This window comes from Aquarana catesbeiana, linkage group LG09 (genome assembly GCF_042186555.1).
Source record: "Aquarana catesbeiana isolate 2022-GZ linkage group LG09, ASM4218655v1, whole genome shotgun sequence".
In the NCBI taxonomy this organism is placed as follows: Eukaryota; Metazoa; Chordata; class Amphibia; order Anura; family Ranidae; genus Aquarana; species Aquarana catesbeiana.
This window is the reverse complement of record NC_133332.1, coordinates 307,077,339-307,089,581: the sequence shown is the minus strand read 5'-3', so window position 1 is coordinate 307,089,581 and position 12,243 is coordinate 307,077,339. Positions and strand designations below refer to the sequence as shown.

The 12,243-nt window shown below is 46.5% G+C and overlaps 1 protein-coding gene across 3 annotated transcripts in view; it reads right to left on the bottom strand.

The window, feature by feature from the left end:
• MID2 (midline 2) overlaps positions 1 to 12,243 on the bottom strand; it is a 300,307-nt gene that overhangs the window by 193,197 nt on the left and 94,867 nt on the right. For 2 of the 3 annotated variants that reach the window (XM_073600577.1, XM_073600579.1), the window contains one exon: positions 2,047 to 2,142. The exons of the other annotated variant lie outside the window; for it this stretch is intronic. In XM_073600577.1, the coding sequence (XP_073456678.1) occupies positions 2,047 to 2,142 (96 nt within the window). The remainder of the gene's footprint in view (positions 1 to 2,046; positions 2,143 to 12,243) is intronic. 3 annotated transcript variants of the gene reach the window in all.

Below are 12,243 nucleotides of genomic sequence, written 5' to 3'. Positions count from 1 at the left end.
CCCTGCAAGAAAATGGGGGGATGGGAGAGCTGAAATGTTGCTTTTCCTCTTGCTTTCCCATCTAGCAGTCCCTATATATTGACGCTGTATACATAATGCATTATTTTCACTGTCAGAGTCCCCACTTATATTAGTGTCCCATTCAGAGTCCCCCTTAGATCAATGTCCCTATCAGAGTCCCCCCTTACATTGGTTTCCACATCCGAATTCCCCTTACATCAGTGCCCCCCTTAAATTAGTGCCCCAGAGTCACCTCTTACATCAGTGTCCCCCCAGAGCACCCCTCCCCCTTACATCAGAGTCCGCATCAGTCCCCTCCTTACATTAGAGTCCACCCTTACATCAATGACCCCCATCAGGGTCCCCCTTACATTAGTGCCCTAATCAGAGTCACCCCTTACATCAGTGTCCCCATCAGTGCCCTCCTTACATTAAAGTCCTCCCTTGCACCAGAGTCCCCATCAGCATACAGCAGTGTCCCCGATCAGAATCACCCCTTACATCAGGGTTCCTATCAGTGCACCTATCTGAGTCACCCCCTTACATCAGTGTCCCATTCAGAGTCCCCCCTTACATCAGTGTCCCATTCAAAGTCCCCCTTACAACAATGTCCCCATCAGAGTGCCCCTTAGAAACAATTTCCCCATCAGAGTCCTCCCTTACATTGGTTTTCCCATCAGAGCCACCCCTTACATTAGAGTCCCCATCAGCACCCCCCCTACATCAGTGCCCCCCCCCATCAGAGTCTCCCTTAAATTAGTGTCCTCATCAGCACCCCCCTTACATCAGTGTCCCCATCAGAGCCCCCTTTACATGTGTCCCCTATCAGATTCTCCCCTACATTAGAGTCCCTACCAGAGTCACCCCTGACATCAGGTCAGGGGTGCTATCAGGTGGGGGGGGGATTGAGGGTGAGGACTGTGCACATCAGGTGTTGGGATAGAGAAGGAGACACTCATCCATTGTGGACTATATAAAGGGGGCTACACGTAGCCTGCGGGCACAGTTTGGAGACCCCCGCCTTAGGGGATCAAGAAGGAACAGTTTCCCTGTTGGAGCAAACAAGACCATGTTTTGCCCTCCTCTGGGTTCAGGGTTCTGAAGATGAAGGGTCTGAATTTATTTTTTGTGCTTTGATTGAACTCGATAAGACATGTGACTTTTGTTTTTTTTCCAACCTACAAAACTCTGGAAAGTGTAACTGCAGATGGAAAATGCCATTGCTAAGCATTGTGCTACTAATTCCTCAGACGAAACGTACGTTCCTCAGACGACGTCAGTGACAGACGAAACGTACGTCGGGAGGGTGACGCTCTGACGTCATCGCAACTCACCACGAATGGGCGCTCGCTTGCCAGCCGGTGTTTGCTCTCTTTACTACTGCTATTCTGTAAGTGTTTTATCGTATTTTAAATAAACCTTTTTACCAGATTTACGCTATGGCTGCCCTTTTTCCATTCCTATGTCCTTAATTTGGGTTGCTGACTGGTCGGAGCCACGCTATACGGAGATAGATCATAGACAGCACACCGGGGTCTAGTCCATATGCTCCCCATATGCAGGGGTATCCAGAGGATTGTCTCCATTGCCTTGCAGCCCTACCTAGAAGTTGTCCTAGTTGTGCCTATTTGCGCTTCCCATCTGGTAAGCGCATTTGATTGTTGGTGGAGGTTCACTTTGCAGGGTGTACTTGCTTTCCATATTTCACTGGGATCTTACGGAGAAATATCAAGGGACTCTTTTTGCTTTTTATCAAATGTATGAACTTTGCCATTAATTTAATAACACCAATTTGATATGATTATCACATATGTGTGTGCATATTGCATTTTCCAATTTTTTTACATTTATAAGTTTAGTGCATCATAATAATTGAATTTTATTATCAATTTAAAACACTGATTTTATATTTTTGTCATTTTTATTGCATATAGCATTATTATATCTTTTTCACATTTATGCATATAGCGCAGTTTTTTTTTTGGTATTTTTTTTATTGTGCTACTAATACTTTACACTATAATTAGGATCTAAGAGTCTTCTTACCTCTACCTGCTGGCAGATCTGAATGAGTTTTGCCATTTGCGATTCAAGTTCACTGCTGTACTTGACCAAGCTGGTAAGATTTGACTCCAGAGTTTGCTAGAAACAAAGACACGAGGAATAAATTAACCCACCTACAATCGTTATCAAGCTTTGTACATCGCAATGCATTTACAGTGTATCTACACCCCAACAATGAACATTTTTATTTGCTTAAATACATAATTGAATGCGTTTTGTTATATCTGTTTGATGAGAGCAAAAAAAACAAAAAACTGTTGATCCTGCCAGAAATCTTGTGAGCTGATAACCTCCTGTGCTCTCAGCCTCTGCTGCACTTTTTCTAATGCTTCCTGATGAATCAGTAGAAATTTGCTTGGTGGGTGGCCCTGTTGCCTGCTTCCCACGGGACATCCTTCAACTGAAAAACCAAAAGAGCGGAGCAGAAAACTGTCAGCCAAACAGCGGCTGCGTCCAATGAGATGCAGCTTTGTTTGGGGTCTTTTGACAGCTGGCAGGGTGGCTGTCGAAATACTATAGCCACAGTCTATTTGTGCTGTGTAGTGTGCCGGGAGGAATCTCTTGGATCTTTATGTGTATGGCCAGTTTAGGACCTCCAGTACTCACAGGATCCCTGACGGGTCTTCCAGGGTTACCGGGACCTTCAGTGTCACAGGATCCTGCCAGGTCATCCAGGATTCCTAGGACCTAGAGTACTCAGGGGATCCCTGCCGGGTCTTCCAAGATTTCCAGGACCTCTACTAGTACTAGCAGGAACCCTGTCAGGTCTTCTAGGATGCCTAAGACCTCCAGTACTCACAGGAACCCTGCTAGGTCTTCCAGGGTTACCGGGACCTCCAGTACTCACAGGAATCCTGCCGATTCATCCAGGATTCCTAAGACCTCCAGTACTCAGGGAATCCCTGCTGAGTCTTCCAGGGTTTCTGGGACGTCTAGTACTCGCAGGAACCCTGCCAAATCATCCAGAAATCCCAAGAATTCCATTACTCACAGGTACATTGCCAGGTCTTCCAGAATTCCTAAGACCTTCAGTACTCACAGGAACCCTGTCGGTTCTTCAAAGATTCATAATACCTCCATTACTCATAGGATCCCTGTCAGGTCTTCCAGGGTTATCGGGACCTCCAGTACTCACAGTCATCCAGGATTCCCCAAGACCTCCAGTGCTTCGAGAATCCCTGCCGGGTCTTGAGGGGTTTCTCAGGCCTCCAGTACTCACAGGAACCCAGGCAGGTCTTCCAAGTTTCCTAAAACCTCCAGTACTCACAGGATTTTGGCTGGGTCTTGCAGAATTTCTAGGACCTCCATTAATTCCAGGTCTTCCAAAGTTTCTAGAAGCGACACTGGGTATGTTCCCTGACCAGAAGGGTATTTATTTTCCAACCTTTGAAGTAGCTGGTGCTCAGTTTTATCACCAGCTACCTGAGAGCTAAAGCGCCATAAAATTTACTTGACAGTTAGCATCCCTGGGAATTACAGACCAGTTAGCCTAACATCAATATTATGCAGGCTCTTGGAGGGGATGATAAGGGACTATATACAAGATTTTAGTCATCAAAACGGTATCATCAGCAGTAATCAGCATGGATTCATAAAGAATCGTTCTCGTCAAACCAATCTATTAACCTTCTATGAGGAGGTGAGCTGCCATCTAGATAAAGGAAGGCCCATAGACGTGGTGGATCTTGATTTTGCAAAAGCATTTGACACAGTTCCCCATAAACGCTGACTGTACAAAGTAAGGTCCCTTGGCATGGGCCATAGGGTGAGTACATGGATTGAAAACTGGCTACAAGGGCGAGTTCAGAGGGTGGTGATAAATGGGGAGTACTCAGAATGGTCAGGGGTGGAAAGTGGAGTCCCCCAGGGTTCTGTGCTGGGACCAATCCTATTTTATTTATTCATACGCGACCTGGAGGATGGGATAAACAGTTCAATCTCTGTATTTGCAGACGATACTAAGCTAAGCAGGGAAATAACTTCTCCGCAGGATGTGGAAACCTTGAAAAAAGATCTGAACAAATTAATGGGGTGGGCAACTACATGGCAAATTAGGTTTAATGTGGAAAAATGTAAAATAATGCATTTGGGTGGCAAAAATATGAATGCAATCTATACACTGGGGGGAGAACCTCTGGGGGAATCTAGGATGGAGAAGGACCCGGGGGTCCTAGTAGATGATAGGCTCAGCAATGACATGCAATGCCAAGCAGCTGCTAACAAAGCAAACAGAATATTGGCATGCATTAAAAAGGGGATCAACTCCAGAGATAAAATGATAATTCTCCCGCTCTACAAGACTCTGGTCCGGCCGCACCTGGAGTATGCTGTCCAGTTCTGGGCACCAGTCATCAGGAAGGATGTACTAGAAATGGACAGAGTACAAAGAAGGGCAACAAAGCTAATAAAGGGTCTGGAGGATCTTAGTTATGAGGAAAGGTTGCGAGCTCTGAACTTATTCTCTCTGGAGAAGAGACGCTTGAGAGGGGATATGATTTCAATTTACAAATACCATACTGGTGACCCCACAATAGGGAGAAAACTTTTCCGCGGAAGGGAGTTTAATAAGACACGTGGCCACTCATTAAAATGAGAAGAAAAGAGGTTTATCCTTAAAGGGGTTGTAAACTCTCGCCGTTTTTCACCTTAATGCATTCTATGCATTAAGGTGAAAATTTTTTTTTTAATGCAGCAGCGCCCCCGAGCCCCCCCTTATACTTACTTGAGCCCCGCAATTTGCATGACAGGAACGAGCACACCAGCTCCGGCCGGTGTCTCATGTCCTGACTAGAAAGATTGATAGCAGCGCAGCCATTGGCTCCCGCTGCTGTCAATCAAATCCAATTAAAATCCACAGGCGGTGGTCTCAGCGGGGGGCATCGATAGTTTCAAGAAACTATTAGATAAGCACCTGAACGACCACAACATACATTGATATACAATGTAATACTGACATATAATCACACACATAGGTTGGACTTGATGGACTTGTGTCTTTTTTCAACCTCACCTACTATGTAACTATGTAACGGTTGCCGGTTTGCAGCTGACCAGGATTGACCTTACTTCTTTCCTGCTTGCCAAAAGACCCATGCTTGAACCTGACTAGTCTCTTGCCTGCTTCCTGCCTTGACCCCTGCCTGTAGCTTTCCATTCCAGCCATCCACTCGTGAGACAATCCCGAGGGCCAAAAAAAGTTTGCAGCAGAAAAAAAAAATGGCCACTAGGGGTACTAAATTTTGGCTGGCTGGTTGCCCCAGATATGCCCCCACCTGGTCTCAGCAGTAGGTAGAAGAGGACAAGACTCCTCAACCAGATCCTACGCATCTCCGTGCAGCTACGGAAAGGTTCGTCTTTACCCTCCATCCCCGTCTCAGCAGTCTGCAGCAGAGAGGACAGAACTCGTCCTACTGATCCTGCTCCTCTCTGTGCAGCCGCAGCACCCCGTAATCTCCACCTCCCCTTGTCTCAGCATTGAGCGGACTCCAGCAGCTGACTTCAGCCCTCATTTGGTCCTCCTCCAGACCCTGCAGAACAAGGCAAAGGGGGTGCACTGTTATGTAAGGGAGGGTGGGGGACTCTGGACTTCTGATGTAAGGTGGGGTGCTCTAGACTTCTAGTCATACAGATACAACCGGACCTTTGAGGGCACCCATAATGCTGACGTGGCCTGCAATGAAATGAAGTTGGACACCCCTGATCTAGAAGGAGCTGCTGGCCCCCTTTTATTATTTTATTTTTGTGTAGCACACCCCAGGTAGGAGCTGCAGATGAGCAGGGATCCCCCACTCCTGCACAGCCAAGACTTAAGCCCACCACTGTTTTCAAGAAAGACTGGCTACATGTGGCAGTCTCCCCCCTTTGTTAGTTCCCACCAGTGTTGCTCTACTCACTTGGTCCTTTCTTTGCTCCCATGCCTCCAGGAAAGCTTCCTCCCTTGTGTTTTTGGCAGGATCCTTCCAGCACCCGAGCCCCAGCCCAAGGCAGGACTCCCCCCCCAGAATAGGGGGTATACCTCAGGGTCACCGACGGCCTCCTTAACACTGCATCTTCCACCGACTGCCCCTGCTGGCATGGTCTATTTATGAGGTTATCTCAGTTCCCCGCCAGCCCACTTCTGGGGATTGGCTCAGGCCCCATAAATATTCATGACAGCGCTTCCTAACCCTGGCCCTCTAATTCTAGAAGGTTCTACAACCTTCCAGGGGGGGTTGCCAGGATGAGACATCCAGCCCTGGCCTCTAACAACCCTGACCTAATTTAGTGACTCTGGTTATATCTGTCCAGAATATATTTTACTTACTCTGCCAATACTAGTAACACCAACTGGGGGTGTCAAATGTACATGTGTCTAATCCTCTTGTGGGCAGCTGTATACCCACAGGTCATCAACCACCAGACCAGTGTCCTTCAATGTCCTTTAATGAATAGTGGAGAACTGAATGGGAACCACCTAAAAAAGGAATAAGGAGTTGGGTTGGTGGAGAATTTTTTTTTGTACATTTATTTCTATATTTTTTCTTCTTGGAATCTGCCATTTCCAGCTTCGTAAGGTCTTACCAAGTGCTGGCAGCAGTCACGGCGCGGTAAACCCTTTTGCATCAGTTGGGGTTTATCGCACTGCTAGCCCGAGTTAGCTCCAAAATGGACTGAGGCCTTTCCCTCAGCTTAATGCTTCAATGGCGCCACATAATGCTGTCAGCAGTTATATGGACCCTTGAACGCGTAAATCGTGGCTGTAAGGTGAAAAAAAAAAAAATCACACAAAGCGAAACTTTTTATTTACTCCAAACGCATACATTTAGGAAGATATCTCCATACGCTCAAGTCCTCCTCGGCCGAGCTGTCATTTAGCATTGTTCACGCGGCATTCTACGCTGTTTATCTGTCTGCTGTGCGTTATGAAATATTTATAAAGGCAGGAGAGCGCTTAGCGGAGCTAAAGATAATCCATTTGGAAGTATTGCTAGATTTCTTAACACACAAGACTACATAACACATCAATAATTTAGGCGACACAGAATTCCCATTAAACAATGTGATTTCTACTAAGAGGAAAGGTTTGGTATCGGAGACGGCGCTTTACCAACCTTGTAAGTGATACCGTATTAATAGCTCCGGCCTTCCAGGAAAGGAATTATCCACTCTTCCTAGTCGGGAGCAGGAAATAAATTAATGTTCTGGAATAATTCTGATATGCCAGATGCAAACCTATGCATTAGCAGACCTTACACCCCTGCGGCCCAGGGCCATTTGGTACTTTTTGTGTGGCCATTTGGTACTTTTTGTGTGGCCTTCGGGACCCCACGCCAATCTGTGCTGCCTTGTTATAGAAATCTCTAGCAGTCTTGTGTAACATGTTTTCAGTCTATGAATGTCTTCTGAAGCGTGTCCCTAGTCCCCCTATTGCTTGTCTCTGAAAGTCTCTAGTATCATGCTTGCAGTCTCTGACCATCTCCTGCAACATGTCCAATGTCTCTGACCATCTCCTACAACATTTCCGATGTCTCTGAACATCTCATTTCTTGTCTGCAGTCTCTGACCATCTCCTGCTACATGTCCATAATCTCTGACCATCTCCTGCAACATGCCTGCAGTCTCTGACCATCTCCTGCAACATGTCCCATGTCTCTGACCATCTCCTGCAACATGTCCCATGTCTCTGACTATTTCCTGCAACATGTCCCATGTCTCTGACCATCTCCTGCAACATGTCCCATGTCTCTGAACATCTCCTGCAACATGTCCCATGTCTCTGACCATCTCCTGCAACATGTCCCATGTCTCTGACCATCTCCTGCAACATGTCCCATGTCTCTGACCATCTCCTGCAACATGTCCCATGTCTCTGACCATCTCCTGCAACATGTCCCATGTCTCTGACCATCTCCTGCAACATGTCCCATGTCTCTGACCATTTCCTGCAACATGTCCCATGTCTCTGACCATCTCCTGTAACATGTCCCATGTCTCTGAACATCTCGTTTCTTGTCTGCAGTCTCTGACCATCTCCTGTAATATATCTGAAGCCTCTGACCATCTCCTGTAATATATCTGAAGTCTCTGACCATCTCCTGTAATGTCTCCAGTCTCTGACCAGCTCTTGCATCATGTCCACAGTCTCTGACCATCTCCTGTATCATGTCTGCAGTCTCTGACCATCTCCTGTATCATGTCCAGAGTCTCAGACCATCTCCTGTATCATGTCCACAGTCTCTGACCATCTCCTGTATCATGTCTGCAGTCTCTGACCATCTCCTGCAACATGTGTGTGGCTTCGGACCATCTCTTCTATCATAATTTAAGAAGGGTTGAAATTAAAGCACGCACCACTAAGAGGTCCAGATTGCCTTAAGGGTCATGGGTACAATTCAAGAAATAGACAACACATTTGGGGGGTCTAAGTGCCCCCTTCATCAGGGCTTGATTGGCAACAAAGTAAACAAACCAGTAGTGAACTGGACTTAAAATGGTATTTATTCCAGCCTGAGTTGAAAGCACAGGCCTAATCAGCAGCTTGTTTAGTTACCAGTCAAGCCCTGATGAAGGGGGGTAATTAGACCCCTGAAACGCATTGACTATATCTTGAATTGTTCACTTGACCTTTAATGGAATAAAGTTGCATCTGGACCTCTTGGCAGTGGTGTGGTGCTTTAATTTCAACCCTTCTTACATTACACTACAAGCCGAGGAGACTGTGGAGATCCTCTGGGGTGTAGAATCTGCCTGCCAAGGAACCAGATCATTTACACCAACATTAAGACCTTAAAGCAGAGTTCCACCCAAAAATGGAACTTCCCCTTTAAGTACTGGTGACTACCTGACATGCCACACCTGGCATGTCATTTTTTCTGGTGGGGAGCGGGTACCCAGTTTTGACAGTCACCCAGCTCCCACTTCCTCCCCTGGTGCCGTGGCGTTGGAAGAAAGCTGCCCTCTCCCCCCCCCTCCCTGGAATCTTCTGGGACATGTCACAGGTCCCAGAAGATTGCCTGGCCATTCACAATGCGCAGCGTGGCTCAGGCATGCGCAGTCGGCGCCCGGCTGTGAAGCCACAGCCAGGCGCCCACAGTTACAATGCCGGTGCAGCGGAGAGGAGGGGGAGAGGAGCGAGGCTTCGGGCGGCCGCATCACTTTTTGTAGCTGCTGACTTTTAAATGGGTGGAACTCTGCTTTAAGGTAACAATTCCAGTAAAATAAACCTACAGGTCCAGTGCTATCTTTCTACTTTCCTCAACATCTCTTGTATCCTGCAGTCTCTGACCATCTCTTGTATCTTGTCTGCAGTCTCTGACCATCTCTTGTATCCTGTCTGCAGTCTCTGACCATCTCCTGTATCATGTCTGCAGTCTCTGACCATCTCTTGTATCATGTCTGCAGTCTCTGACCATCTTCTGTATCATGTCCACAGTCTCTGACCATCTCTTGTATCATGTCCGCAGTCTCTGACCATCTCTTGTATCATGTCTGCAGTCTGTGACCATCTCTTGTATCCTGTCTGCAGTCTCTGACCATCTCTTGTATCATGACCACAGTCTGTGACCATCTCTTGTATCATGACCACAGTCTGTGACCATCTCTTGTATCATGACCACAGTCTGTGACCATCTCTTGTATCATGACCACAGTCTGTGACCATCTCTTGTATCATGACCACAGCCTCTGACCATCTCTTGTCCCTTATGTAATGCATTGTTTGGTGACAGGTTCTCTTTAATGAGACATCAGGGGCACGTTTATACATGCATGTATGCGGGGTTGGGGGGGTATGGTGCAAAAATTTTTAGGAGGGAATTTTAAGTGCTTGGGTGTAACTTTTTACACTTTTTTCTATTTATTTTTTTCACTAAACTTTACTTTTTACCATATTGGGGACAAAAAGTCCCCTATGACCAGTGGTACTCAACTTTTTAGGCACCAGGGCCCCGCTTTCATAGAAGAAAAGTCTGCCAAGGACCGGGGGAGGGGGGGGAAGTCTTTTGGGGTTTGGGGCATGGCGGTTGGGGGGGCAAGTGTTAGTGCTTCAATTATCCTGACACCATAGTTGATATGGCCATTAGATGCAGTTTGTCACTAGCCTAGCCCCCCCGACCCCCTGATGCAGCTTATCACTAGCTTGCCACCCTAGCCACCAGATGCAGCTTGTCACTAGTGTGCCGCCCCAGCCACAAGAAGCAGCTTGTCACTAGCCTGCCACCCCCAGCCACCAGATGCAGCTTGTCACTAGCTTGCCAGCCCAGCCACAAGATGCAGCTTGTCACTAGCCTGCCACCCTGGCCACTAGATGCAGCTCGTCACTAGCCTCTCACTAGCTTTCCATTGGCCAAAACAAAAACGCTCATGCTTGAAAATGGCCAAAAAATGCACTTACAAAAGCGGATATAAAAACGCTCCAAAAATGCTTGAGGAAGCTCAAGCGTGAACCCACAAACATAAAAATTCCTCAATATTTTATTTCCCACATGGTAAACTCTTGTAAATGGCAGTTATCCATATCACAGTCAACAGACAATCCCTGGTCCATAGATTATTTTTCTATTCCTGCACCTCCCAGGAGGATAAACTCATCACTTCAACGTGGCTACTACACTACAGCTTTATATTATTTATACAGTATGTCTTCTCTATTAGATTTTTCCAAGTATCGAGATCCAAAGCCAACTGTACATTTTTATTTCATAGGCTGAAGATCGCTTTTCTTTTTTTATCACCTAATGATATTCCTCAGACAGTCTTCGGAAGAGATCAGCCCAAAGACGGGCATATATGAAAACACAAACAGGAAAGGACTTGTCTCACAGAATCTTGCCAAGGGAGAAAACAAGGTTTTGTGAAAGCTGAAATTCAATAAAGATGTGCAGAGCCATCATCGAAATGTGAAATCACTTGGCAAGTGCCCTTGCCCAGACTAGATGTATTTACAATGTTTACACGGCTTAAACTGCCATTTGCCGCGGTGCTATGGCTGGCAGGTCTTGGTACTGTATATTGCAGTGGTCTCCAAAATATGGCACAGGGGCCATATGTGGCACTTTGCTTGTCTTTATCCAGCTTTTTGGGGAGGTACTGCCCTATGCTGGTGCAAACACATAAAAAGGAGGGAACCACCTCTCAGGGTCACCGTAGTTAGTATGTCAGGATCTGAACCTGCAACCTCTGCTATGTCTGGTAATGTCTCCTCATGTTAAGCTACCTGAGATGCTGGTGAATTCCTTGGACACTCTTGCCTTGTACCTTGTTTCTGGTAAACCTTGAACTCTCTGCTCCTCCTATGAACTTTCTATTTAATGTCTCTGCACTTCATGTTTCCCACATATTGTGCTCTCTCCAGCCAATATCTCACTTTTGTCACTCCCGCTGCCATCTGTATCTTAACTACTACTCGTTACCGACCTTTGACGACACTTGTGCTTGATCCCAACTTACAACCACTCATTACGGACCTTTATCTTATTTACTGACTATGCTTCTGATTGATCCATACCTGCTATATCTGCTACTGGACCCCGACTTGCTCAGCTCCTGGTGGGGCGATCCTGTGGAACACGAACTGGTATTAACATGCAGCCAATCACATCTCCACCATTAGGAATTCTGGTGAATATCTGTTAGGGCTTAGACCCCACATCTCGGACAAGCCCTGATCATCCTCTGGGTGACCTGTTTGTATACCTATCCTGCTGGTCAGTGGGAGCCCATCAACTTCTAAAGCTACTGGTCTCTGAGCCTGACCCCAGGCCATGACATAGCAAGATGGCCGGAGGTTCGGTTCCAGGTCTCCCCAGCTAAGGACATCCTGCCAAGAATGTGATCCCCTATTGTGCACTTAACCACCCCTTGTGGGAGCCCAATCAGGGATTCAGGGTTATTGATTCATGCTTGACCAAAGATCTCTAATGACTTTTCGCCTATTTAAGATATTACCAACTCAACGGGAAATCAGGGGCACCAGTGGTGGACTAACCTAGGAGCACCTTGAAGATCATGTACAGGAATGTGTATTGAAGATCTTTGTTGAACTGCTAATTTCTTATAGTTCGACAACTTCAGTAAAAAAATGTTTATTGCTATTTAACTTGGCCCGGTCTGAAGTTACTTGAGGATAATCTTAAAGAGGTGCATCCATGTATGATATATCACAAGAACAGGGCATATTAGGGGAACAAGACGAGTTGGAAA